This window comes from Eucyclogobius newberryi, unplaced genomic scaffold (genome assembly GCF_026437365.1).
Source record: "Eucyclogobius newberryi isolate DKJ021-1_F unplaced genomic scaffold, fEucNew1.0.hap1 SCAF_21, whole genome shotgun sequence".
In the NCBI taxonomy this organism is placed as follows: Eukaryota; Metazoa; Chordata; class Actinopteri; order Gobiiformes; family Gobiidae; genus Eucyclogobius; species Eucyclogobius newberryi.
In genome coordinates, this window is record NW_027315846.1 from 12,053,805 (window position 1) to 12,081,406 (window position 27,602).

General features: G+C 39.7%; 3 protein-coding genes across 3 annotated transcripts; all 3 read left to right on the forward strand.

The window, feature by feature from the left end:
• Nucleotides 1-1,344: 1,344 nt before the first annotated feature.
• slc39a8 (solute carrier family 39 member 8) lies at nucleotides 1,345-16,420 on the forward strand. The gene is made up of 8 exons (XM_072457404.1): nucleotides 1,345-1,664; nucleotides 2,395-2,557; nucleotides 6,027-6,196; nucleotides 6,298-6,420; nucleotides 7,554-7,706; nucleotides 13,236-13,443; nucleotides 15,202-15,386; nucleotides 16,052-16,420. The coding sequence occupies exons 1-8, from the start codon at nucleotides 1,452-1,454 to the stop codon at nucleotides 16,196-16,198; spliced, it is 1,362 nt and encodes a 453-aa protein (XP_072313505.1). The 5' UTR covers nucleotides 1,345-1,451; the 3' UTR covers nucleotides 16,199-16,420.
• Nucleotides 16,421-19,921: 3,501 nt separating this feature from the next.
• Nucleotides 19,922-21,350, forward strand: nat8 (N-acetyltransferase 8). Its single transcript, XM_072458018.1, has 2 exons — nucleotides 19,922-20,058; nucleotides 20,570-21,350. The coding sequence occupies exon 2, from the start codon at nucleotides 20,585-20,587 to the stop codon at nucleotides 21,251-21,253; it is 669 nt and encodes a 222-aa protein (XP_072314119.1). The 5' UTR covers nucleotides 19,922-20,058; nucleotides 20,570-20,584; the 3' UTR covers nucleotides 21,254-21,350.
• Nucleotides 21,351-23,205: 1,855 nt separating this feature from the next.
• On the forward strand, nucleotides 23,206-26,525 carry synj2bp (synaptojanin 2 binding protein). The gene is made up of 5 exons (XM_072457408.1): nucleotides 23,206-23,397; nucleotides 23,860-23,996; nucleotides 25,097-25,192; nucleotides 25,279-25,406; nucleotides 25,601-26,525. Exons 1-5 carry the CDS (start codon nucleotides 23,334-23,336, stop codon nucleotides 25,635-25,637), a joined length of 462 nt encoding a protein of 153 aa, XP_072313509.1. The 5' UTR covers nucleotides 23,206-23,333; the 3' UTR covers nucleotides 25,638-26,525.
• The last annotated feature ends 1,077 nt before the right edge of the window (nucleotides 26,526-27,602 follow it).

Consider the following 27,602-nt stretch of genomic DNA (forward strand, 5'->3'; position numbering starts at 1 on the left):
CGGCAGCGGTAACAACCAAAGAAGAGGAAGGGAAGGATAGCAATAGGAAGATGGGGAAGAAGAAGAAGAAGAAGAAGGGTCAGCTCAAAAAGCAGTCTGGAAGGAGTAACGTGAATTGATGGTCGGTACTGATTTAGAGAGCGGGGAGGAGCAACCTTTTGTTGCTGTTGAGGCTTCAAGTGATCGCCGGAAGCGTAGAAAGATCTTAAGCCCATCTGTATCGGAAGGTTCTGACAGTGAGAGGCAGGGGGGAACTTAATGTCGGGAATGAGAGCAGAGAGTGTATAAGTAAAAGGTGATCATAAAACTTGTGCAGGAAAATGGGTCCTTTATGGAGTGGAGTCCAGTGGCATTGACGTGGAGCCTGAGTGAGGCAGTGGAGATCTTCTTCTTCATCTTCATCTTCATCTTCATCTTCATCTTCTTCTTCTTCTTCTTCTTCTTCTTCTTCTTCTTCTTCTTCTTCTTCTTCTTCTTCTTCTTCTCCTTCTCCTTCTTCTTCTTCTTCCCCATCTTCTTCTTCCCCATCTTCTTCCTCTTCTTCTTCCCCATCTTCTTCCTCTTCTTCTTCTTCCCCATCTTCCCCATCTTCTTCTTCTTCCCCATCTTCCCCATCTTCTTCTTCTTCCCCATCTTCCCCATCTTCTTCTTCCCCATCTTCCCCATCTTCTTCTTCTTCTTCTTCCCCATCTTCATCTTCCTATTGCTATCCTGCCTTTCTTCTTCTTTGGTTGTTACCGCTGCCGACTTTATTCTCCACCCAAAGCACACTAATCACGTAAAGGCTGGCGCGCCCCCTACTGGACGCCCCACTAACCACAAGCGCATGGAAACAGAAGTTCCGGGGCCTCTTGTACAGGATCGTCCAGGACCTGCTCTTTTGGCTCCACATGACTGCAGCTGCACTTCCCCTGTGCCACCACCAGGCGGCCCTCACGCCGCTCCTCCGCCCGCGTGAACGTGGTGTGTTTGTGTCCCTTTTTTTTTTTTACTCTCTCCAGCTGTTTCTCAATTGATCCACGAGCGACACCTCTGCTTCCGCGTCTCCCCGCCCCATCCCCCCTTTAAAAAGCCGGGTCCCCACACTGTCCCGGGACAAAGCTGTGCGTCTGTCGCGCGTGCATCCCTCGGCTTGCTTTGTGTGCTCTCGCCGCGAGCACGTTGCATACCAAGTGAGCCACAATACTGGGTTTTGGGAGGCAGTAGCGCACGAGGTTAGATCTTCTCCATTTTTGTGCGTCGCGTGTCCCTTTTGGGTGAACCTTGAACCGACACAGAGAGAGGATCGATCGCTCCGGCTCAGAGGCTCAGGACTTTGTAAAACAACATCAGCGCGCGTGGACCATGAACCGTCTTTGCGTAAAACCAACACGGAGATCTTGAGGAACGATGCTCTTTCAGGAACACGAGAAGTTTAATTGAAGCATCTGAAGACGCGTTTGACTTACATAATGGAGAATTGGTTTAATTTGTTCACGTTTTCTTTCATCGTTAACTATCTAAGCGTAGCGACGCAAGATGCACAGGACTATTTGGAAAACATCCTTCACTTCTTTAAACAGAATGAAACGATTTCCACACGGAATTTGGAGGAATTGTTGCTTTTGATTTCTGTCAGGAGATCTGAGTCGATCAGCCTCAACAACCCACTCGCAGACCAACTGGTAAGAGTCCTACAAGAATGGTTTTGGTACAAATCACGTGGTTTGTTGTGCTTTAATTATAACTAATGGATGAGAATGGGGAAAAATGTATTACACTCTTATAATGCACGTTTTACGTTGAGGTAGATAATGAATAATACCTGTCCTATACACAACCACAGGGGTTCCCAATTTTTCAGGCCGGGATCCCCAAATTAACAGTGAATCCCCCGAGGGGTCCACTTTGGGAACATTTAGTAAAAGCACACACGTGATCTAACTATTAGTAAGCTATTTGTATTTACCCCCTTTAAAATGGTTTATCTCCAAGTATTTCAATAAATGTATATATTTATGTAAAAATAAAAAAGATATATAAAGAGGTAACCTTATAAAATATATATAGGTAACCTTATAGAATAACACATGAGTGTGTGTTCTTGTTCTTTGAATATGTTATGTACATGAGTACATGCATATTTATGAACATACATATTTATGGGTATACATAAGGCTCTCTGTTGTTTCACAAACACACGCAGGCACCCGTGTACATACAGTAGACACTTGAAATGTTTTGCTCAGGGGCACAACGGCAGAATGTAACAGCTGGAGCGCTTTGAATGTGGGGAAATGCCCTGTCACTGACAAATCATTAATGTTGGAATTGAATATTTAATTTTAAAATATTGACCAAAACATTTCCTTTGTTGTATCTTAAATTGTCTGTGTGTCCCCCGTGCGACCCCAGTGTCCTTCAGCGGGGCAGATCCTGGAACAGTTGGGGTTGGCTAACCTCAGTCAGCTGAGCGTGGGACATCTGGAGAAGCTGTGTCCGGCCGTGTTGACCCAGGTGCTGCTGCCCTCGTGCCCTTACATCGTCCCAGAGCCGCTGCCTCCCCTCGACTACTCCGGTCAGTGCCGATTAATCTCACGCAACAGCGCTGTTTACACTGGTCTAAAGTGTTACTAACCCAGACTCAATCTGCTCTCCTGTCCAGACTGACCCAATGACCCAGTCAAGTCATTTCTTCTTTACTGCAAACATAAGTCAAAAAGAATTAACTTATCACTCAATAAATCAGCTATTTTCATCAATTAACTAGAGATAATCAATTTCCAAACCAGGACTCAACCAAGAAAGAGGCAATTAAAATTGTTTACTACAAAGTCTCAAATTAAGTTCCACCTCATTGTTCTGCTTGAGCTAATCTTCTCGTAATTCCTTGTTCAGAAGTTTTAACAGTGAAGTTCTGTTTCACTTGCACATACAGTATTACTAATCCACTAAATAGGTAACAATGAATCACAGTTTTTGTTAAAAATACTGGGAAAACTATTGCCAAACACAGATCAGAAAAAAATGTGGTGTTTTGGAGATACAACACACAACGACAACTGCCACCACTTCTTCTAATAACATCTGATGATTCTTTACGATTACTTAGACCATGACTGCTACGTATACGTATACGTATACGACGACTACTATTATTACTGCTTATACAACTACTACTATTATTACTGCTTATACAACTGCTACTTTTACTACTTATACTACTTTTATTACTATTTACTACTTATACGACTACTGCTATTATTACTACGTATACGACTACTATTATTACTGCTTATACAACTACTACTATTATTACTACTACTACTATTATAACTACTTATGCTACTACTACTACTACGTTTACTACTTATACTACTATTATTACTGCTTATACAACTGCTACTATTATTACTGCTTATACAACTACTACTATTATTACTACTACTACTATTATAACTACTTATGCTACTACTACTACTACGTTTACTACTTATACTACTATTATTACTGCTTATACAACTGCTACTATTATTACTGCTTATACAACTACTACTATTATTTCTGTTTATACTACTGCTACTATTATTACTACATGTACTTCTACTACGATTACTACTACGACTATTACTATTTATAATACTACTTCTACTATTATTACTACTTATACGACTACTACTATTATTTCTGTTTATACTACTGCTACTATTATTACTACATGTACTTCTACTACGATTACTACTACGACTATTACTATTTATAATACTACTTCTACTATTATTACTACTTATACGACTACTACTATTATTACTGCTTACACAACTACTACTATTACTATTACAACTTCTACTTCTATTACTAGTAAACCAGTCCTTCCTCCACGTCTTTATGTTGTCTCTAGTTGGTCTGCACTGGGCCTGGGGTTATGTGGGCCTCCTAAAGACATTTACGGCTGAATAAATGACTGTAAATGCTCCGTCAGTCTGAGTGAATGGCGGCCTGTGTGCTCCCTGTCATTACCTCGGGTGGATCCAGCACAACTCAGCATGGCACGGATAAATAAACCCCGTCTCCTGTCGCAATTATCTGGAGAAAAGGAAATTAATGACTTAAGAACACAGCAGTCAGTTATGCATTGTGTTGCCTGTTATTAACACGTTAGGTCCTGGGGCTGAGGCACAATGTGTACTCTTTGTGCCACTGAGTTAGCATTGAATTTAGAGTGTGTCAGGGAAGTTTTTTGATGAGTAGACAGTGAGATAAAGTCGGAAATCCAAGTCTAAACAAGAGCCTGGCCTAGACTAGATAAACAGGTAAGGAACGTTCACACTTGCACATTCAACACTACAAAATAGGGACTTAACCCAGGGCTAAAAGACAAACTGAATCTTGGACCAGATCAGGATCAAACGAGGACTAGAACAGAACCAAACCATGTCCACATCGGAACTAAAATCGTCCCAGTTAATTTCTCCTGGTTTGAGCCCAGTGTAGTAGTAACGTAGACTTTGTATGGTTCAATTTTTGTCCTGGTCTAGTCCAAGTTTAGTCTGAATCTAGTCCTGTATGGCCCTCTTTTAGTCCTGATCCAGTCCAAGTTTAATTCTGGATTTAGTCCCAATCTAATCCCAATTTTGAGTGCAAGTGTGAAGGCAATCTGGAGGACTGAAAGAAGATTTAATAAAGCCTAAACAAGAACTAAACTAGGCCGAATCAGGGTTAAGTCAGGCCTGAACAACAACAAAACTACATGTAGCCTTGACTGGTGTCCCAAAATAACAAAAAATAATGTGTTGTATAGCTTAATGTGTAAAACCAGCACATTTTTGTATTTAGTTTGTATTCTTTATGACAGACTCTGACTCAGTTCCTTTCTACAACTACAACTAGAAATATTTTGACCACTACTGCAGCAGCTGGTAGTACTTATACTCTCGCCATGTTTGAACACAGGACCCTCTGTTTCCAAGGTCACCCACTAACCTATTTTAACAGCAAGGTCAAACAACACTTTTAACACAATAGCACCATTATAAATTGACAAAATAATAATAATAATAACAATAAACTAATTAAAATTAATTAAAAACTTTAAATACAAAAATGAATCTATCAACAATTTTAGTAAAATTGATGCCTATGCAGTGTAGAGACTAAATGTCAATTAAATTACTAAATGTCAAAATATGTTTCTACGTTTACATTTTTTTGAGGAGTTGTATTTTTAATCTTGCCCTGGTTTGACTTCTGACCTTTGACCGCCCAGGCTTGGTTTTTATTATTGACATTCTTAGAGTGAACTGTGACCGTTGCCCAGCAGCTTTTGTCTGAATGTTGTGAATAAGACCTGCTGTTTCCCTTGGGTCTAAAGAAAAAAAGATTGTTATTTATGTGTTATGACCAGAGGAAAATGTGCTGTAGACCTGTGCCTTTTAAACCAGTATCTTACTGTACAACCTGTATGGTGTCATGGTCCGTTCACACCGCTGCGTCAAAGCATCCAGCTTACGATAAAAGTCTCAAGACGCACGTCTTGGGCGGACACCCTTGACTCTCTGGACGTGCGTCCAAGAGCCAGAGCGGCCAATGCAGAAAAGTTTGACAAAGCTGACATTTTTTACGGCTGACGCAGCGCAGTAACCAATCAGAGATCACGGCCCAGTGTCGCACCTACACTATCACTATTCACTATCCGGACAAAGGACCAAAACAAGCTTTGCACCTGTAAAATATGCGCTGGACACCTCGAACCCGCGTCTGCTGGTGAGTTTATTTTTTGGACACGTGTCCAGGGTGTCTGCCTTCAAATGTAAAGGCGTCCAACTCAGGCGTCCAATGCGAATGTGGACACGGAGGCCTCAGGCCTGGAGCGTCTGGGCCCCCTGCAGTGCCTCAAAGTTACTGCTAAACATGCTTATTTATGTTTGTATGTTTTTTAAAATTCTACATTCTTATTTATCACAAATACATCTTTATACAAAACGTAGTCGTTGAAACAAACAAAATCTGTCAATGTAAAATGTTTTCCTCGGCCTCCTCTTTTGCAGTTTGGGGATACGGGTTCCTGGCTGTCACCATCATAAACTTGGCGGCTCTTCTTGGCTTGTTGCTGTTGCCATTCACAAAGAAATCTTATTTTCCCAAAATTTTGACCTACTTCATCGGTTTGGCCATCGGGACACTGTTCTCCAATGCAGTGCTGCAACTCATCCCAGAGGTATACGCACTTTTTCTGTTATAATATTTCTGTTCAATCAAAGAAGCACAATTTGAATGTGTTATTCTAACGAAATGTGAAATCTTTCCTTCTTTCAACAGGCCCTTGGTTTTGACCCCAGAGCTGACAACTATGTGTCCAAAGCAGTGGGCATTTTTGGTGGATTTTACGTACTTTTCTTTGTGGAGAATGTTTTGAAAATGGCCCTCAAAGTGGACCAAGAGGTAAGATGTGAATCTAAAACAAGGACTTAACCAGAACTCAATATGAATGAAGGTTTTTATTGTTGACATTGCGTGCACACAAATTTGACTTGAACCAGGACTAACCCAAAACTAAACACTAGACTCAACCGTACCCTTAAGGCCAACACACACTGGGATTTCATCACATCTGTGGTGAGTACAGACAGATTTCTGCACTGTGACCGACAGTGGCATAAACTTTGAGGAGAGAACTGCAGCAGAGGCACGAGAACCGTAGCAGAAGCACGAGAACCACAGCAGAGGCACGAGAACAGCAGCAGAGGCACGAGAACCACAGCAGAGGCACGAGAACCGCAGCAGAGGCACGAGAACCGCAGCAGAGGCACGAGAACCGCAGCAGAGGCACGAGAACTGTAGCAGAAGCACAGAGGCATGAGAATCGCAGCAGAAGCACGAGAACCGTAGCAGAGGCACGAGAACCGCAGCAGAGGCGCGAGAACCGTAGCAGAAGCACGAGAACCGTAGCTGAGGCACGAGAACCGCAGCAGAGGCACGAGAACAGAAACAGAGGCAGAAAAAGCACCTGGTCCTCTCTCTCTTCTCCCCGTTTAAGAAAACACTCTTGACTCGCTAAACTCACTATAACCTGCTCAAACCACCGTCTTTCCTCCACTCACACAGTCTAGTGCCGTGTCTCTTTTTGTCAGACGTCATCTGCAGATAAAACCCTATTTAAAGCTCCCCAAGAGTTGTTTTAAAGCCTTTTTAAGAGCCGTGACGCGCAACGTTTAGTGTCTGTTGACACGTGTGCTTGACATGCATCAGAAGACGCTACGTGCCATGCTCTGGTGTGTTGGGTTAGGGTGACTAAACCAAGTATGAATGAAGATTAAACTAGGACTAAACTAGGGCTAATCCAGGGAAAAACAGGCTTTAACCAGGATTTACCAGTTCACAAAGTATAAACAAACCTCAGGATTTAATGACCCTGTATATAGCCTGGTCTACCTCTGCTAATGACTGTACTTAAGTACTTAAGCATTTTTTTTTTTAAAGTGAGTAAATGCAGGGAAGTTACCACAATTAGACATTATTTAAATGCTCGTTTATTATTTTTATACATATTATATTTTTGTTATGCCTTTTTATAGCACGGACACAGTCACTTCTCTCCAGTGGACAATTCTCATGATAACGCTCTTCACAATGGCGTCGTCGCAGAGAAGAAGGACGCCATCATCCTGACCAACATAAACACTGTCGCCGCTGGGGACATGTCAGAGGCCAATATGTTATCTGCACAGGTAAATAAGACACATGTTTTAAAAAACTCAACTTGGAGATAAAAATAGCCGCTTTATAAGCACAAAACCTCTGGTGCATGTCTGTCAAATACGTCACTTTAACCCTTTAGAAAAACTATGTTGACCTCATTATCTTTATTAGGAGTGTTTGAAGGAGACATTGAAGATAAGACCAGAGGCTGCAGCTGTATCAGGGAGACATGTGTGCGGCTCCTCTGCACATGTATTCTAATTTTTTTATCAGTCACTCTAGAACCTCTGCAATGGTTATTTACATTTGTGGTTTACTGAATATTGATTTACTGCCAGTCTGTGGTTGGTGGAATTAAACCTGAAAAGAAGCCAAAGTAACAAATATTTGGCCCTTTTTGATTTAAGTGGTTGTTGATTGTGGAGTTAATGAGTTATAGCAGAAAAGTGTCAGAGCACCCTGATTAGGTGCAACAGATAATATGATGTTGGCTCATGACAGAACGAGGCTAACCCATGATAAAACAGATATTTTTAGTGTCTAATCACAAGATAAATTATAGTTTTATTACTGCATGGACACATTTGATTCATCAACGTATGGGCACAATTCTTTATAAACAGTAGTGACAGTCATGCATTTCGTGGATGGATTTAGACTCGCACACAAACCACATACAAACTGTGAATATACAGGGACTTATTGTGGAACTAAACTAGACTAGGACTAACCTAGGCAGTTTCTCTCTATGGAAATATGTAATTTCTCTCTATGGAAATACGTCATGCAGGTTTGAAATAACTAACATACTAAATCTACAACAGGTCTGAACTGGGCTCAAGACTTATACAATAGAAAGTTGAACTAAACCAGGGCAAAAAAGAGAAATTCTTAGCTATGAACATTGAGATTTAATGTTAACATACAGTATAACATAATTGGTTAATTGGCTCGAGCCATTCCATGGAATGGAACGAGTCTTTGTTCTTGCCATGGTTATTATTATTATTATTATTATAGTTCTTGCATGGTAATTTTGCCACAACTCGGGCACTTTTGACCCCGTAACATTGATGAATGTCACACATGGGGTCATAGACGCGATCGGCTCGGCCCGAACTCCAATAAAATGGAGGTTGCGAGAACGCCCGTCGCAACAGTTCAAAAAAGCAAAAACATGAAACGCTTAATCTTTGGCCTAGGCACACCGTAGCTACCTTTTGAGGAGTAAAACGCACCTGGCAGCATCGCTCTATGATAAACAGGAAGTCAGCCATGTCGAATCAAAGTGGCACCGCCATGTTTGACTTTTTTTTTTTCAAAATCGTACTTGTCCTAGGTTTTTTTTCAGATCGAGCTCAAAACAACACCTTTTGCATCTAAAGACATTGAAATTTAATAAATATTCAAAAGAATGTTGATATTATTTACAGTCTCCGCGTAACACGCCCTCAAAAAAGGCTTTATTTTCTGTTTTTTCAAGGACAAGTCACGTCTTATGGAATTGATCTACGAAGCTCATATTTCATTCACTAATGCGCTTTTATGATCTGATTGGAAATAAATACCCATGTAACAAATTGACTCTATAGCGCCCCCTACCCATTGTGTGAAAAACTCAACATTGTCTGATTTGTTTGAAACTCATGGTTTATATTCTCCTCGAGACGCCATGAAAAAAGTGCATTGCAGATATTGTGTATTTCACAATTGGCCAGCAGGGGCGCAATTAATGCCTTCACTTCCACTTTCGCTGGGACATTTCCTCTCGTGCCGCGTTAGAATTATTATTCTTTAGACTTTATTCTTTCTGCCACAACTCGGGTATTTTTGACCCCCTGAACATCACTGAAAAGTCGCGGGTCACCGAGGCTCTCTCTCTTTCTCCCTGCAATTTGTCAGATCAAATCAAATCAAATCAATTTATTTTTGTAAGGCCCAAAATCACAACAACATTTGCCTCTGAGGGCCACAGGGAGAAATGAATCAACAATGTCTGTGGTGGCGATGAAGTCAGACAATGTCTGTGGTGGCGAGGGACGATGTCCCAGGGTCCTCTGTCCTTAGACTCTCCTTCTCGGCCAGGAAAAACTACAAAAAAAAAAACCTCTTTGGGAAAAAACCGTAGAAACCTGGAGGAGTTCCAGTGAAGGAGAGATCCGACTCTCACAGACGGACAGACGGACACAAGGAGACTGGAGCTGGACCCACTCTTCAGGCAGATGAGGGACCGACTGAGGCGAACTGGACCCACTCTTCAGGCAGATGAGGGACCGTCTGAGTCGAGCTGGACCCACTCTTCAGGCAGAAGAGGGACCGTCTGAGTCGAGCTGGACCCACTCTTCAGGCAGAAGAGGGACCGTCGGAGGCGAGCTGGACCCACTCTTCAGGCAGATGAGGGACCGACTGAGGCGAACTCGGTCAGGACAAACTACTATTTGCAACTACTATACCGCAAACTACGCAATCATCAACGGTGAATTACTGAGCTTCGTTTGGTATGCCGCAAAACGCAGCAGAAAACATGGACTGGCGGGAAGGCGGTCGCGCGGGAGGCGAGAGCCATCATCGCTGCTCCGCGGCTTTAATTTGTTCTTGATTTCTTTTCTTTTTTTGAAGCATTGCTCAGTTCGTTTATTACCAGGAACAGAAGATTTTTGTTCATTTCACTCCATAAATATAATATTAATTACTTGCGTCACTAAAATGACTTCACAAAACGTCGCCAGTTAATGTCTAAAATCATGTGACTCGTCTTTTATCTGCAATCTCACTTATTTATTGAATCCTTATCTTTGTCTGTGAAGCTGCGGCTAATGTTTAACCCTTAATCATTTAAACTCTACTAGGTCAGCCTCATTCCAAAATAAACACTTTAAAATAGTTTCAATAAAATGAACCTAACCCAGATAGTCATGTGCAGTCTTTGTGTTGTGCTGTTAAGTTTCTACGAACGTGGGTTTAACCAGTTTAACCCGTTTTAAACCATCTTTAGGCCATATACGGCACTGTACATTGTCAGTTCTGTTAGTGCAGTGGTTCTTAACCTTTTTGGAGGTACTGAACCCGACCAGTTTCATATGCGCATTCACCGAACCCTTAATTGGAAAATATATATATATATATATATATTTTAAATTCTGTGGCTCCATGCATGTCCCTGACAACCCACAAAAATAATGAATCCAAGAAAAACACATTTTAAAGAACGAGAATATGATAGGGTATGTTATCATAGTCATAAAATCCACATTTTTATGATAAGTCTTGGCACCAGCCTGGCCCCAAAAGGGCCAAAAGGTCAGCCTCTGGGGCCATTTCCCTTGTCCTTTTCTATAACTATACTATAATATAATATAATATATTTGCGAGCAATCCTTTTTGAGGACATAAAAATGAAGAAAAGGAACAGACTTTGTTGTGAAAATGACTTGAGAGAGGCACTTGCTAAGGTGAATGTGCATTTCTGAACTGGTCTCTGAAAGGCAACAGCTGAAGTCACACTGATTTGCAGTAAATATTCATTATAATATTTTTGTTTTTGTGTGAAAATCATGTTTTGATGATTTTGTTCTTTGAACACCGTGATGTTGATGCACGGTTCATTTTGTGCACCAGTAAAATATATACCTTTGTTTTGAATTTTATTTTTTATTTTATTTTTTTCAATCAAGAAGGGTTCGGTGAATTTGCATATGAAGCTGGTGGGGTTCAGTACCTCCAAAAAGGTTAAGAAAGCATTGGTTTACCTGAAATCTGCTGTTGATTGCTTACTTTGAGAGACTGCTTTAAAGCGTGAGTACAAGCTTGTTTCCATACCTTTGACAATGTCCACGGAAAGACCAGGATCTTCATTGTGTTCACACTCTGAACATGTCAGAGGAGGAACTGATTTGCATGATTAGAACATGGAGTTTTACTGTCACTTTTAACCTGGAGGATTGGCATTAACCAGAAGTGTGGCTCTGGACAGTTCAAATGCAGTGGGCTGAGTTTGGACACTTATGATTGGTCTAGATAGTATTATGGTTTAGCATGGTTTTATCAATGATTCTTCTTGTTTTCCTTTCCTCAGGACCTGGTCTAGTCCTTCTCTTTCAGTCCTTAGTTCTGATGAAAGCCCAATTTGGTCTCGGTTTAGTCCTAGTTTAGATCCAGTTCCTTGTTAGGTTCAAATGTAATTGTCAATGTATCCTCAGTTTAGTCCCTGTTTTTATATGCGTAAACATAAAGGACTAAGACTTCACTCCTAATAAGATAAGATATTCCTTTATTTATTATTAATCCGCTCACTCGTACAGTAGATACATGTAGACCCAGTCCTGGCCCGGGTCTCAGGTCTGTGGTTGTACCTGGATGTTTCAGAGCACAAAGCTGTCCCTGTCTGGGTCCAGTAAATGGCTGTGTCTCTCTCAGGTTTCTGCTTATCACACTACGCTCTTTCTCTTGGTGACTGAGGCGTACAGTTGCAAATTCATTACATTTTTACATTCTTTACATATTTTTTGTGGGTTTTTATAATCCTGCTTTTTGTCAATAGCTATATCAAATTTTATTTTTTTCCCCAAAGAAATCATGTCGCCATTTGAACTTTTGCTTAAATGTGAGCTTATGTTTACTCACCAAATCTGCATGTGTCATTGTGGATGTTTCCAAATCAAACAGTGAATGTACACACGTTTTTGCCTTTGCTTTGGACGAAACCTAGCTTTTTAAGTTTTTAGTGGGATCATTTCAGGATCTGTTCTAGATGGGACTCCCTAAAAGTTTGGCATTTAGTCTGGGGGCGGAACTTGGTATTCTATTATTTTGTATCAATTTATTTTTATTAGCACTTTTTAAATTTATTTATATACAATATATTTATCATCTGTAGGAGAGGATTTCTGTTAGGATTAGGTATATGTTTAGGAGTAGTTATTATTGATTGGGGCTGTGGGACATGGAATGTTTGAATTCTATTATTTAAATGTTATGCAAGTGGACAAAAATGTTGAAAATTGAACACCATAAGTAGATCATCATTTCACATTTTGTTCATTCTAAACCACCACATGGCATGTCATTATAGAAACTGGTCTGTTCACGTACTGTTCAAAGCTGCAGCTGTTGTAATATTTCACTCTTGCGAGCAGCAGATTGTCATTTACTTGTTTTTGTGTTTCAAAAGTGGCTATGTGTCATTTTAAAATCCTACATGCATTGCTTAGTGTTTTAATTTGTCAAATAATCGCAATTAAATACAGGGATCTGGGCGGGGATAGGGGGTAGGGGAAAACAGGATTTTTTCTGAGCACTCGAGCCTCAGTTGCAGGACGATACAGGACTTCTCAAACATGCAGGAATCATAATACAACTTTGAATAAACTAATGCTGAGGAACAAGGCAAAAAGCTCAGTAAAGTGGATTTTGTGCAATATGTCCCTTTTAAATGTGAGGTTTACACAGCATTCTGGTTTTGTCTGAGTTTAACCAGATTGATCCTTATTTTAATCACCCGTTTTAGTCCTGCTTTAGAACGAGTTTACTACCACTTCATACATACTCTTGTGTTGCAGGAAGTCAAGGGCTCCAAGGTGCGCTGCCACTGGTTACGGGGTCAAAGGATCACAGACATCAAGACTGTGGCCTGGATGATCACCCTGAGCGACGGGCTCCATAACTTCATTGACGGTCTGGCCATCGGAGCCTCCTTCACCGTGTCCGTGCTCACCGGCTTCAGCACGTCCACCGCTATCTTCTGCGAGGAGTTTCCACACGAACTGGGTAAGACGCATCGGGTTTAGGAATTTAGTTTGTATATTCTCTAATCTTTTATAATCTTTCCGGGGTAATGCTCCTTTTAAAAAAGTGCACTGTGAACTGAATCCTGATTGAAATATGTTTAATTTCTTCTTTAACAAAAATGTAACTTAACAAAATAAAATAAGGATCTTGATACCAATAGTTCAGACTCACTTCTATATTTCCCTTGCATCTTAATGTCATTTAGTGATTTACTTCCTTTCCAAACCTCAGAGATGGTAGCGGTTACCATGACGACTAACCACAAGAGGACACTAGACCTGGTTCACACTTATTTGTTAAAGTGGAAAAACATATTACAGAAAACCTTTTTAAGTTTAATTAGAAGCTGTTGCTATCACAATGTAACTTAATACAGGATAATGTATGATGGTGGTGGACTTCCGCAGACGCCACCCCACTGCCCCCTCACCAGTGAATATCCAGGGAAGGGACATTGAGAGAGTGACTCATACAAGTACCTGGGTGTTCATCTGAACCGCAAACTGGACTGGACTCACAACACAGACGCACTGTACAGGAAGAGCCAGGACACTCTGTCCGCTCTGGAGAGCAGCTTCAGTGAGAGACTGATCCACCCTCGCTGTGTGAGGAGAGGTTTCACAGGTCTTTCCTTCCTGCTGCTGTCAGACTTTATAACAACAAACACTGCTAGCCCTGAACATGTGCAATACTGTCATATTCATGTGCAATTACTGTCGTACTCACATGCAATAGTGTCCCATTCATGTGCATAACATATAACACATTCATGTGTATATAACATGTGCATGTGCATATAACTGATGAAAATAGAGTGTTTATTTTACCATTATTATTATTAGTATTATCTTGTCTTACGCTAGCTGTTTTTTATTTTATTTTTATCTTTATTTATTTTTCCCCTCCATTCCTTGTTAGGAAATGAGAGGTTTTGTCTATAGGAGTTTTTGTTTATAAGAGGTTTTGTTTATAAGAGTTTTTGTTTATAAGAGTTGTTCTATTTGTTATCTGTCCTTTTCCTCTGTATCTACCTGCGTTGCAACAATGAAATTTCCCCATGTGTGTACAATAAATGATTATCTTATCTTAATATATTTCAAATTAATTTCTAGTCTATCACATAAGACGCGTTAAAATCCAGTTCAACGACTACTACAATTAGACTAACGAAACATATGCAAAACAAGGACCAAATCAGGACTGAATCGGTGCTGCACAAGGATAAAATTTACACTACATCAGTATCAGTGACAATAACTGCTTTTTTCCCCTCAACAGGAAAATGCACTCTGCGGTCTGTCTGACATATTCTCAATTGGTGTGATCCGAAAGTAGACCAGGATGAGGTTTTACAAACAGCTGTAGTTTCACCTTTCATCTTTGTCTAAAACTGTTATATGTAATATCAACTATGGAGCCTTATTTTTGTTGTGTAATTTAAAGGGCAAATGAAAAGATCAAAACTTGGTCTGTATGTTGACTTGAATTTAGACCAAGACAAAACCTGATGTCCCCAAAAGAAAGTGAGAATAAAGAAATGGGTTATATATTTGTATTTCTATTATGTATTTTGCTATGGCAATAGTATGTAATTAATACTTCTAAAATGTATATTAGCATGTTGTTAAGTATCTCTAGATGGATTCAAATAAATTTGAAATACCAGTAGCTTAGGTCTCTCCAGGACAAGCGTGCTCTGCCCTGCTGCATCATTGACTTATGTGTCGCCCCCTACAGGTGACTTTGTGATCTTGCTGAACGCTGGGATGAGCGTTCCTCAGGCCATTTTCTTCAACCTGCTGTCTGCTATGTCCTGTTACATCGGTCTGGTGTTTGGGATCCTTCTTGGGAGCACCTTTGCCCCTAATGTAATCTTCGCCATCGCTGGAGGGATGTTCCTGTACATCGCCTTAGCTGATATGGTAACTTTGTCCCTGCTCAAATCTCTTAAATGGTCCAATCTCGCAATGGTAAAATGTGCATTGCCCCAAGACATAAATAGTACAGTTTCCACTAAAGAGGGCATAAAATAAAATACGCCCTCTTTATAATAAATAGGAATAAAAGTGCAGTTAAAAACTCTCTCACGTATTGAAGGACATCCAAGACTTGCAAAAAAAGAGTTGACAGAAAGTTAAAAAAACAACAAAAGGAACCATGGACTACAAATGATTCATTCACTCATGCAAATAAACACATTATCACCATTAATTATAAGCAAATCATGAAAAAACACACACAAATAGAACAGAAACCTAAATATTATCTCAGTATAAGATGTAAAAAAATAAGAAAATTATGTTTGAGCTCCAACAAACTCCTTCATGCTGTCAAACCTTCCTTAAAAATTAAATTAAATAAAAAAAATCTTCCATTTCAATTCAATTCAAATTACTGAGAAAAGACAAATTCATATCCGAGGAAGTAACTGTTGTAATTTAGATATTTAAAGATGGTTTACTAAGAAAGCAACATCATCTCTATTGTGGTATTGAATTCTCCCTCTTCATCCTGAACTGTAGCCGTACAATGCCTCAGTGTCAAGACTCACAAAGCTCCAATTGTTCTCTGTCTCTCTCTCTTTCAGTTTCCAGAGATGGACAATATCGCACGAGAACAGTCTAAGAGGTCTTCCAAAGTCATATTCTTCCTGATCCAAAACGCAGGACTCCTCACCGGATTCACCATCATTTTACTGATCACTGTGTTCGCTGGAGACATCAACTTGGGCTAAAACGGACCAAAACAAAATAACAAGTCACATGCTGCTCCGAAATCTGTTTTCTCTGCAGAGCGGGACGAAAAGTGAATGTACAGAGAAACCAAATGGAAAACGTTTAACTTTTTAGTGGACTGTTTACTCCTTTTAAAAGGGAAAATCTTTGCAATCATTTGTATGAAATTTAGTAAAATTTATTTTAAGGAGGCAATAAATTATTTTTTCAGTCTTCGTAAATTGAGATATTTATTTGAACAACTTCTGTCCATCTGGTTCACCCGCATTAATTCAGCTGCTGCTAACCTTGTGTTGATTTATACATTATATTATACCATCCTGACATGAGCCTCTCCCTTTATCTTGAGTCCTCTACCACAGTTTGCATCTACCGTATTTTCCGGACTATAAGTCGCACCGGAGTATAAGTCGCACCAGCCAAAAAATGCATAATGGAGAAGAAAAAAACATATAAGTTGCACTGGAGTATGAAATGCGGTTGCAAGTGTGAAAATAACAAATAATATCACATATAAGTCGCTCCGGAGTATAAGTATATAAGTATAAGTCACACCCTGGCCAAACTTTTCTTAAAGACATTAAATATTTCAGGAAAATTGGTATTTTATTAGAACGCACTGATTGTATTATAGGCTTCTTATACTTTAATAATAGCCTAACAATTATTAACAATTTGAAGGCCTCATATAAGTTACCCTTTAACTCGGGGGTGTCAAACATCCGGAATCCGAATCCGGCCCGCCAAACGTTTTAATCCGGCCCGCCGAACATTTCAAATTCATATTTTATTTTTTAATATATATATATATATTTTAATATATATATTTTAATATATATATATATATATATATATATATATATATTTATTTTTTTCGTTCATAGAACCGCAGTTACATCCATAACCGTTTTTATCGCTAAAACTACACGTCCCACAATGCTGCTGGTGGCCGCCCCTCCCCGCGCGGCTCTTCACTGCCGTGTGTGCTGCCGAGGGAGAAGTGCTGAGGGAAGCAAGATGTGCGTTTGCGCACTTTACGGCACTTACGCACCTCAGACCAGAGGTCTGAGCGAGGAAAGAGACATCTGGTTTGGGAAACATGTGGAAGAAAGAAAGGAGACGGTTTTGTGGATGTTAGAGTTGTGCTAAAAGTGGAGCTAATGTGGAGCTAACAAGAAAACAAACTTCTGTGATGATGTGATGATGCTCTGAGAGGAAAATATCCTCTACAAACCTGGACATATCAGAAGCCACAAGTAAAAACACAGGTCAGGGTGTAATAAAGTATGAATATGACTGTGTCCACACTAATGTGACTGTGAACACAAACACAATGCACTCATTTGAGTCACTACATGAATCATTTGTCACTAATATCAGCTTGAACTATGAAAATAGCGAGCTCATATTGAGTTTGAGCAGAAATATGTCTGTGATATGAACATTTCATATCAGAAATCACATCAAAAGTCCATGTTCCTGTTCCTGCTGCTGCTGCATGAATATGAACTCAGTCTTTCACCTGCTGCACATTAAATGTGCAACAGTCTCCACAACTATTACTAGACTGTAAAAAAGCTATTTTTTTCTCATATTTTTATTGTTTTATTGTGTACATTTCCACAATTTGACAAAAGAGTTTGGTTTGATGGAACACTGTGGCTCATGCACTTCTATATTATTTTCAAGGCCAGAGGCGTAACTTAACCTCCTTACTTAAACACTCCACGTGTGTTTGTATTTAGTGGTGTGTCAGTTCAGGTTTACAGATAACTACAATAAATACACAGATGTGGAAATGTTAGTACATTTAAAAGATTGTTTAGATCTTGAGAAGTTTATTTTGTTATAAAGTCAAATACAATATTTTTCAGTTCCAAATACCTATTTAACAATATTTAACAACAGACTAAATGTTTATCTCTGTAGATCAGCACAGTGTTGGCGAAATTACACTTGTTTTTCTAAATACATTTCAGTTTATGAGAACAAATGTGTTTGTAATTTCTTTTAATCAATCCAGTGATTGCTTGAAAAACAGCATTGGTTATATAAAGCTATTTATTTCTTATGTTTTTTATTGTTTTATGTTTTACATTAAGTTCGGCCCGCGACCCAGCCTGAGCATCGAAATTCGGCCCGCCGCCCAAAATGAGTTTGACACCCCTGTTTTAACTCTTCAGGTACTGCCAATCGTAGCAACAATTTACCCAGTTCTAATTTGTGGGAATTAGTTAGATAAATCCTGGGTGTGATTGAAGTAAATTGCGGGTATATCTGGCAATTTTGTGGGTACGAATTCCATTTTGCAGAAACTAACTTGGAATTTGAGGTCACTAATTTGATTATTTTCTTGCCCCCGTCATCATTGGAGGCAATCTGACAAAATCCCCCTCAGCCTTGACAAAAAGGAGGTGTTAATCATTCTCTATTGTGTTTGACCTTTAGTGAAGGGTCTTTAGTTTTTGTTTATTCAAAAACATTGGGACTGTTGCCAAAACAGATCCATGAACCTCCCCCATAAAGCAGATGTTTTATTAGTTTTATCCAATTCAGTGGAAACAAAAGAAGTTACAAGCGACATGGACTAGGAATGGTTCTGTTTTTATTCGTTTATATGGCACGACGGAATGAGCATGAGTGTAGCTTTGCAATATATATTTAGCTTTGCACAGCCTTACGGAGCTAACAGGCCTCTTTACCAGCTTGTGGCGATAAGGCCTAATGAATAGCCTAATTACATGAACAAAGACAATAATAAAAGTCATATTAAGGAAATAGTTAATCAGTTTAATGATTGTTTTGTAAATATAGGCCATAAATAAGCAACAAAAATTGTGCCCCCTCAAAATAATGAAATGAAGATTTGGGTCACATATGAAGGTTTGAATTAATTAATTTAAAGACCCAACAAATGGACATTAAGTATTGAAAATTGTGGTGGGCTGTAAAAACAAAAAATCTACAGATAATAATGGGTTTGATAATGTTATAGTGAAAAATAAATAATATAAAATATGAAATTGAAATGTTTGTAGATAATACATCCTGTCCAGTATTATGCAGTTTTGTTTTAGATAAAGTGTCCCATTTATACACTACAATGCAATAAATGTCTACTAACTAGCTTGAGAAATGGAGTAACGGGTTGTCACAAAAGCCTTGGCTTCTGCCTACGCCTGGTCAAATAAGAAATATTTATTTCTTATTGTGTTTTTTGCTTGGATGCACTTTTTGTTTTGACCAACCAGCAAATGCATTCAATTAATTAAAAATCCCTTTGCAGTATTGAATGGATGCATAATTGCCTCCTACTTTGCAAATACGCGCATATAATATTAAAATGTATTCTAATGCCACTTCAAACAGTATAATTTAGGAATTAGAAGCCTTCAGAAACTTCCATCTGCCGTTAGTAGCTTTGACTCTGTATCGCTCTGTATAAAGAAAGTTAGTAGTAAAACGCAACGGTCGGATCAGCCAATCAGCGTCTTCAAGTGACTATGTTGCGTTCAATTTCCATATCTGTATTCATATCCGTCAGTGCCGCTTTGTTTCCTAATTTAAAAACCTCACATTTTAAACCTTATACGCTTAGAATTAGACACGTGAGCCTCAATACATTACGTATGCTGCTAAATGCGTGTTAGAATGCGTATAGAAAACAAGCGAAGTGTGAAAGATTAAGATTAAAACACTTTCCTTTTTCGCATTTTGTGAGTGCGACTTGAACGCATCACAGTGGATCGGACCAGGGCAAAGACGAAATGATACAAACGTGACTTTGGACAACTTCTTCACCTCTACGCGGGGAGAACCACCGCCTAGAAGCTATTTGGACCTTCAGACAGACTTTGAGGTTTAATTTATCTTTGTCTTATTTGCAAAGCAAATATTTTAACGCATTCATTCTGAGATATTTAGTGAGGCTAACGTGCCCAGTAGCTAGTTAGCTGTTATGCTAATAAGAACACATAACTGAATGATAATTTTACTACACTTTAGGTAAGAAACCTCTGTAATCATTGACATTTCGTGATACAAGGGCAACTAGTCAGAAACATTACATTTGTTCTCCATTATTAAACAACATTATTGATGTCTGTCACGTGACCTTTTGTCATTTGCGTACATAGATTTTGACCTAGTTTGCATTTCTTGGACGTCTGCATTAAAGGATTCCTATTAGCCTAGTTGTCTGACCCTTTTCTTTTATCAGTTACCTAAGCCTACGATATATTCACTTATTAACCATTAATTCACTGTTTTTGGTTTTGATACTGATCTCAAAGGGTGTTAATTTGTAGTGTACTTTATTTTTGTGTATATTGTTGCTCAACATTTTTATTTTCTTTCTGTGTTGAAAGCAGGACACTGTGTTGAAAATGGCCACCAGTTTCCAGCTCCGAAAGTTCCGGGACGAGGACTCTGAGGCGGTCCAGGAGATCTTCACAGACGGGATGAGCGAGCACGTGCCCTCTTCTTTCATGCACATTTTAAAGCAGCCGCCCACCCAGATGGTGCTCATGTGTGTGTTTTGTGCCCTTATGACCAGCTCTAAATCCTTCCTTTTACCCATCCTTGCCGTCACGTTGCTTCTTGCTGCCATTCGTCAGCTAGTTGTCCACATGTTCAAGGCTTACATCGACGTATCGCTCAAAAAAGACCTACACAACATTTCAGAGACCTACCTCAAGCAGAAGGATTCATGCTTTTGGGTGGCAGAGATGGATGGGCGCATTGTGGGCACAGTAGCTTGTCTTCCGAATGAGAACGTGCCGGAGGCTTTGGAGTTGAAACGTATGTCGGTGCGGCGCAGTCATCGCGGGATGGGCATAGCCAAGGCTCTGTGTAGGACAGTGGCAGACTTCACCCGGGACAGGGGGTTCGCAGCGGTCGTCCTGTACACATCAGTGGTGCAGAAGGAAGCTCAACACCTCTACGAGCACCTGGGGTATGAGAAGACCAAGGAGTTTGCTGCGCCAGAGTTCTTTGCCAAAATAGTTAACTTTACGTTGTTTGAATACCGGCTGCAGTTTAAAAAAGAGGATTGAATTGAATATTCTTGACTTCACTTTCTGTGGATGGAAATACCAAAAGATGGTTCAAGAATATATATGTTTTTTCTTTATAGACCAATTCTCAACACTAAAGGGAAAAGCACCACCCTTTGGTCCGAACAATCTGAATGCACAAAATTATCATTGAGCTTGTACTAAACTGTGTTCACTTATGGATTGTTTACTTGTTAACCAACTACAAAAAGTTTAATTATCATTGAAAGGAACTTAAAATGACCTGATGTTATCATGCATTAAATGTTTGTAATCTATTCCACTTAGCTCAATGACTAATTATAAAAAAAAATATTTTTGATTTTCAGCAATAATGCACTTTATTTGCAAATGTTCTCTTTTCTACGAGTCTTCACCATATTTTAACCTTTATTTGGTTGAGGAGGTATTAAAAAAAGTCTCAATGTACAATAGAAATAACCGTTTGAACAAATCTGTCATGACTAAAATAATAATTTATGACGGCCCTAATTGGCTTTATTTTATATAACCAAAATGTACATTCACCAGGTACTGTCATGTGCGACTTGAAATAGACCGCGGACTTCATGCAGTGTCTGTTCCTGTGAAGTTAGAATTAAATTACTGATTATCAATGCATTGCCACAACACACCACTCAATACAGTTGCATTTGAAGCAGATTAGCCTTTTATTAAACCTTTAATCTCAGAAATTCAGGAACCACATCAATATAGTTTGAAAATCTATGAGTCTGGCTCTGGTTAAACAAACTATAAATAAGACATTGTTGTATGAAAGGGGTTTTCAGATCTCTTATTCCATTATTCTCCTTAGATGTAGACTAACAGTGCTTTGTTACAACTAGCATCTCCTTTAGAAACTGATCATTTTCTATGCTCTTTTCTATTTGTCAGTTTACAGCAATCTGAACAATTAATATGCCATAAGGACATTTAAACAGTGTGGCGTTTAACTATTTGTAATGGTTGTCAATGCGCTTACGTTATCATCTTTTTAATATTTTAATCTGGATGATTTAACATGATATAAGAAATTGACCAAAACTTTTATTGAATTTTCTTTTATTGGTGTTTAATTTTTGTCACTTGTCACTATGAATGATTTCAATGTTTTGCTAATTTGGGGTTTGTTATCACCAGGTTTTCTTGAATAAAATGTGTACTTTGTATAGTTTGTATTTAATTTATTTGTATTTTTTTTTTAACCCTTTGGGCCTGTAATAGTAACTGCTCATCTGGAGCAAAGAAGGATTTTAGTAGAAGCATTGGTTTGTTGCTCCTAAAATATGTTTATTTATTAACCAGGTAAAAACCATGGGTAAAAACTCATTGACATCAAAAGCACTTCAAAGATGACCTGGGCCTAAGTGTTGACCTACGACCCCTATTACCCCTCCTAGTTCATGAGCTAAACTTTATTGATCTACAAGGGAAATTACTTTATTATTAAGCGCAGGGGCGTCCAAACTCTTACTCAGGGAGCTGCATTTGCAACCTAGATAATCTGGTCGGCCGCAGACTGGTTTTCAGCAAAAATGTACTAATGGTAATTTGGGCCAGTTCACAACAAAAAATAGTCAAGGGCCCTAGTTTGGACACCACTGCTTTAGCAAAAATATTTTCTCATTTAAAAATATACATATATAGTTCCCTGTCCCACTCACCTTACTCCATGCTAATGTTGTAAAAATTCCTGATTCCACCTACCCTATAATCCTGCCCACATCCTTGTATTTAGTCAGTTATTTGATTCTAAAATAGCCACTTTTCTAACATTAAAACACATTACAATCCACTGTTTGCTCTGCAGTTTTGAACAGGAAGCCGATAGACTCTACTTTGCTGATCCGGTTTATAAAATGATGATCTATTTACGTTCTCGTTCAATACCTGAAAAAACACGTCTCCATAAATCTAAATTTAGTCTGCAGTTCGCTGTCCACCCACCAGGCGGCGCCACATCCTCGCCTCCAGCGTCCATGCGTAACAGGCAAAAGCGAAACTCATGAGTTCACCTTCAGATTAATAGTGCTCCACTTTTAAGCCTTACATTATTGGTTTATCTCACTTGGACAAAATGAACCGGTCGTTACACTCCTCTCTTAAGGCTGTAGACGTCAAACTAAAACGAGGACCCGCAGGTAAGTAACTTTAGCCGCGTTAGCTTCGCGTTAGCTCCTAGTTTAGCCGCAGCAGAAATCACCACAGGAAGTCTAAAAGCTCACTTACAAATCACTCGTGTTTACCGCGACTTTACAAAATTGCATAATCCCTTTTGAGGATAAAATGTACTATTTTAGTGTGCTGCCAACGTTGTATTCCATTTGGATTAAATGTTGCATCATGGGGTTCAACTTTCACTTTTGACTCCCACATTTAGGATTATAGCAATTTTATTTAACAACAGCTGTTTTTGTACTTGGATATTATTATGTAACACATGCCTACAAACTGGCCTTTAATCGTTTTGCCCTTTGAGCCATTGCGATAAAAGATGTCACTTATTCACTCATTGACACTTATTCTTACATACTTACTTAAGTCTTTCTAATATTGAATTAACATATTTACATTGTTGTTTTTCACTGTGTGTTTTTCTTTAGGTTTGGGCTTCAATATAGTGGGAGGCGTGGATCAGCAGTACGTGGTGAACGACAGTGGCATTTATGTCTCTAAAATAAAACAAGATGGAGCTGCGGGTGAGGACGGGAGGCTTCAGGAAGGAGATAAAATCCTGGCGGTAATAATTGTCTATTTTAAAAGAAATTTGTGCAAGTAGATGTCATTTATAGGGTCTTAAGTTTGAACCTTTTGTCTGTATAGGAAACATTCTATCCCATATTTAGTATATTCTGTTATTAAAATGGATAATTCAAAAACCCTACAGTCATTAAAGGTGGACTATAGCCTTGTTTCCATTGGTGTTTCCACTGTCTTAAGTAAACCGTCAATTAACTCACTACTTTTTTTTAGGTATGTCTAGTAGTTTAACATCAGCACCACACTTTTGCAGCTATAAATGCTAATAGAAATTCACATTAGTTCAGCATTTATTGTCCCTGTAGGGAAATATGTCCTCTGCCTTTGACCCTTCCTTCAGTTGTCGCTGCATCTCCAGAGCTTGAGCTTGGCTTGTTCAGGACTACCTTCTCTGGAAGATCTGGTGCCCAGACACAGGGAGAAACAGCAGCAAATTGGCTTGTCACTCTGCCACCGTGCTGCACAAAAATGGCTAACAGCATGCTTTACTAAGTTTGACAAACGGAGATATTTGACTCATTTACGTTGAGCATTTAATTTCCTTGGAAATGCGTTCCTTACTAGTTATTTGCTGGCCGCAGCACAAATACAGTGCAAGAAACAGCCACGAAAATGTGTTTGGACATTTTCTTGCACCGTTACATGCAGGATCAATACGACTAAGACTTGCACTTCTCCACATGTGTTAATGAGATGTTTGAGATTCTAATCAAGACACCTCAGTCCCAGGCTTACATGCATTTTGAAAAATCAGTTAGAATTGGAGTAGGGCACTTGTCCAGTTTTCCTGGCCTGAATGTAAACGTGGTGAGTTATTATCAAAGCACAGGCATTGGCGTTGTGGGGACGGTTCTTGGCTCCTACCCTTTGCTGGGTGTCCCCCCCCTTCTCTCATTCCCATTTCACGCTGCACTGCCTAAGCCTACAGGCCAGAAAATGACATACACAAATGTTAAAATGCGGCCAGTCAGGGTACCAGAACCAGGCGACTGTAGTGCACCTTTAAGTACGATATTATGCTAATTAAGGGTGTTTTCTGTTGTGTATGTATAATTGACAGAATATTGTCTGTTTCTGTAGATAAACGGCGTGAACCTGGAAAATCTAAACCATAGAGAAGTGGTGGATCTGTTTAGGACGGCGGGAAACGATGTAGAACTGAAAGTGCTCAAGAAGGTATTCGCAATTGTTGTCATAAAGAAACGTTTCTAATCATTTGAAGGGCGGAAAAACTAACTGTGGTTTTGATTTCACCGTTGCAGTCTTCTCATTACACGAACGGACTTTATGGCTCAGAACCGGACCACGACTCCTCCCTGTCGTCTCTGGGACTTTTAGCCCTGGTCACGGCGGGTGTCGCTGTTGCTGCCTTTATTTACTTTCGAGGCAGGCAAGTTTAGGCAGACGTTTGAATTATACTAATAAATGATTAAATTCAAAATAGCGCGAAGCCAAAGAGATGACCAGGTATCTAAACTCTAGTTGATTAATGATGTCACTGGCGAGTTTGTCCTAGTCGCTGTGTGTAATGATTGGTAGCTCCTTTGCACGTTTCCAATGCAAAACTATGTTCTCTTCTCACAGAGGTTACTTAACTGATGGGAAGTGGAAAAAACGATGACATTCCTGTTGCAGAGCTGAGCCGGCCTAAGCTCCTGTGGCAGACAGGGTTAGACATTTATATTTATGTAAAAAAAAAAACTAAATCAAGTATTGTTTTATAATCGACAAATTGAGCTCAAGCCATACTTATTTTTCAATATTCCGAGAAACCGTGGCTGCGTGTCCTGCTTCGACGCTCTCAATTAAGGTCTAAAAAGAAAAGAAAATGAGGATTATCACCAAAATGCATCACCGTTTGAATATTCGTGGCAAATATATTATGAGATTGATTGATTTAAGAAACAGTATTCATATTGTTTGCCTGAGTGAGAAGAAGAAGCCATTGCACTTTTAAAACATCACTGGGAATGATTTCCATTTGTAGCTGTAATACGGAGTGCCTTTTTCACTCCGGACCAAGTAGCAAATGCTGTAATTTAGCTTCCTGTCGCCTCAGAAAATCAAATCCAACGCCTTGCTGATTGTGAGAGATGCCAGTATAATGCAATAGTGTTTGTACCGGTCTTCCATGCTAAATCTCAAGCGCATACGGCTCTGCTAACGGCTGAATTTAAGTGTCAGAAATGTCATTTAGGCCAAATCTTAATCATTAATTGTCTTGTATATTTATAAAGGGAAATGTTTTGGCTCGCTATGACAATTATTTGAGCATATTTGTGTATTATCGTACGCAGCTGCCCACCGTTTTGTGAAGGCCTTTTTTTTGTTGTTGCACTAGCCACAATCACGCAACAATCGATGAGGATGAGCTTGTCCAAGTTGTCTCACTGCAGCTCATGTTTTACTCAAATGTCATGTCTGTAAATACATTTCCGTTAGATCGCCTCAAATGTGTGAATATGTGCGTTATGCCAGAAATAAAGACCAGAACGGAAGAACAATCAAACTGTATTGAGTGTTTTTAATAAATGCAGGTGCGATGATCATTGTATTTTCATAACTTGTTTCTGATAAAAGCCACTTCCAACTCTTGAAGATGCACTTTTCTGGTGGTATGTCATGTCATCGCCATGGAGAAAAGAAAGTGGCAAGTTTCAGGTCCGCTCATTCTGGACACAAAATGCTGGATAAAAATGTCCGATGGATACTTTTAACGCTAAACTGTGGAACATTCCAGACAAAGCAATAACATCTCGGTGGGGAAAAGTAAACGGCGTAGTGTAGGTAACAGAGAACCTGACATGACATTTCATAAATATCAACATTAATTAGGACGACCACCTGAAATTGTCAAAAAAGTGGGACAAGTTAAAGAATGTGTGAATTATGTACTCTGTGATTTTTTAGCTCATAAATTAAAACAAATGCAATAACAGTTTTTTATGAATCATTGCAAAGAAATAGACATGGGAAAAGCAATGTAGGTGACATCCATCCATCTTCGACCGCTTCATCCGGGGCCGGGTCGCGGGGGCTGCAGTCCAACCAGGGACTTTCCTCTCCCCAGACACTTCCTCCAACTCCTCCGGGGGGATCGGAGGCCAGCCGAGAGACATAGCCCCTCCAGCGTGTCCTGGGTCTTCCCCGGGGCCTCTTCCTGTTGGGACATGCCCGGAACACCTCCCCAGGGAGGCGCCCAGGAGGCATCCGGAACAGATGCCCGAGCCACCTCAGCTGGCTCCTCTCGACGTGAAGGAGCAGCAGCTCTACTCCGAGCTCCCCCCCGTGTGGCCGAGCTCCTCACCCTATCTCTAAGGGAGCGCCCAGCCACACGGCGGAGGAAACTCATTTTGACCGCTTGTATCCGCGATCTTGTTCTTTCGGTCACTACCCAAAGCTCATGACCATAGGTGAGGGTAGGAACGTAGACCGACCGGTAAATCGAGAGCTTTGCCTTTCGGCTCAGCTCCCTCTTCACCACAACGGTCCAATGCAGCGACTGCATCACTGCAGCCGCTGCACCGATCCGCCTGTCGATCTCACGCTCCATCCTTCCCTCACTCGTGAACAAGACCCCGAGATA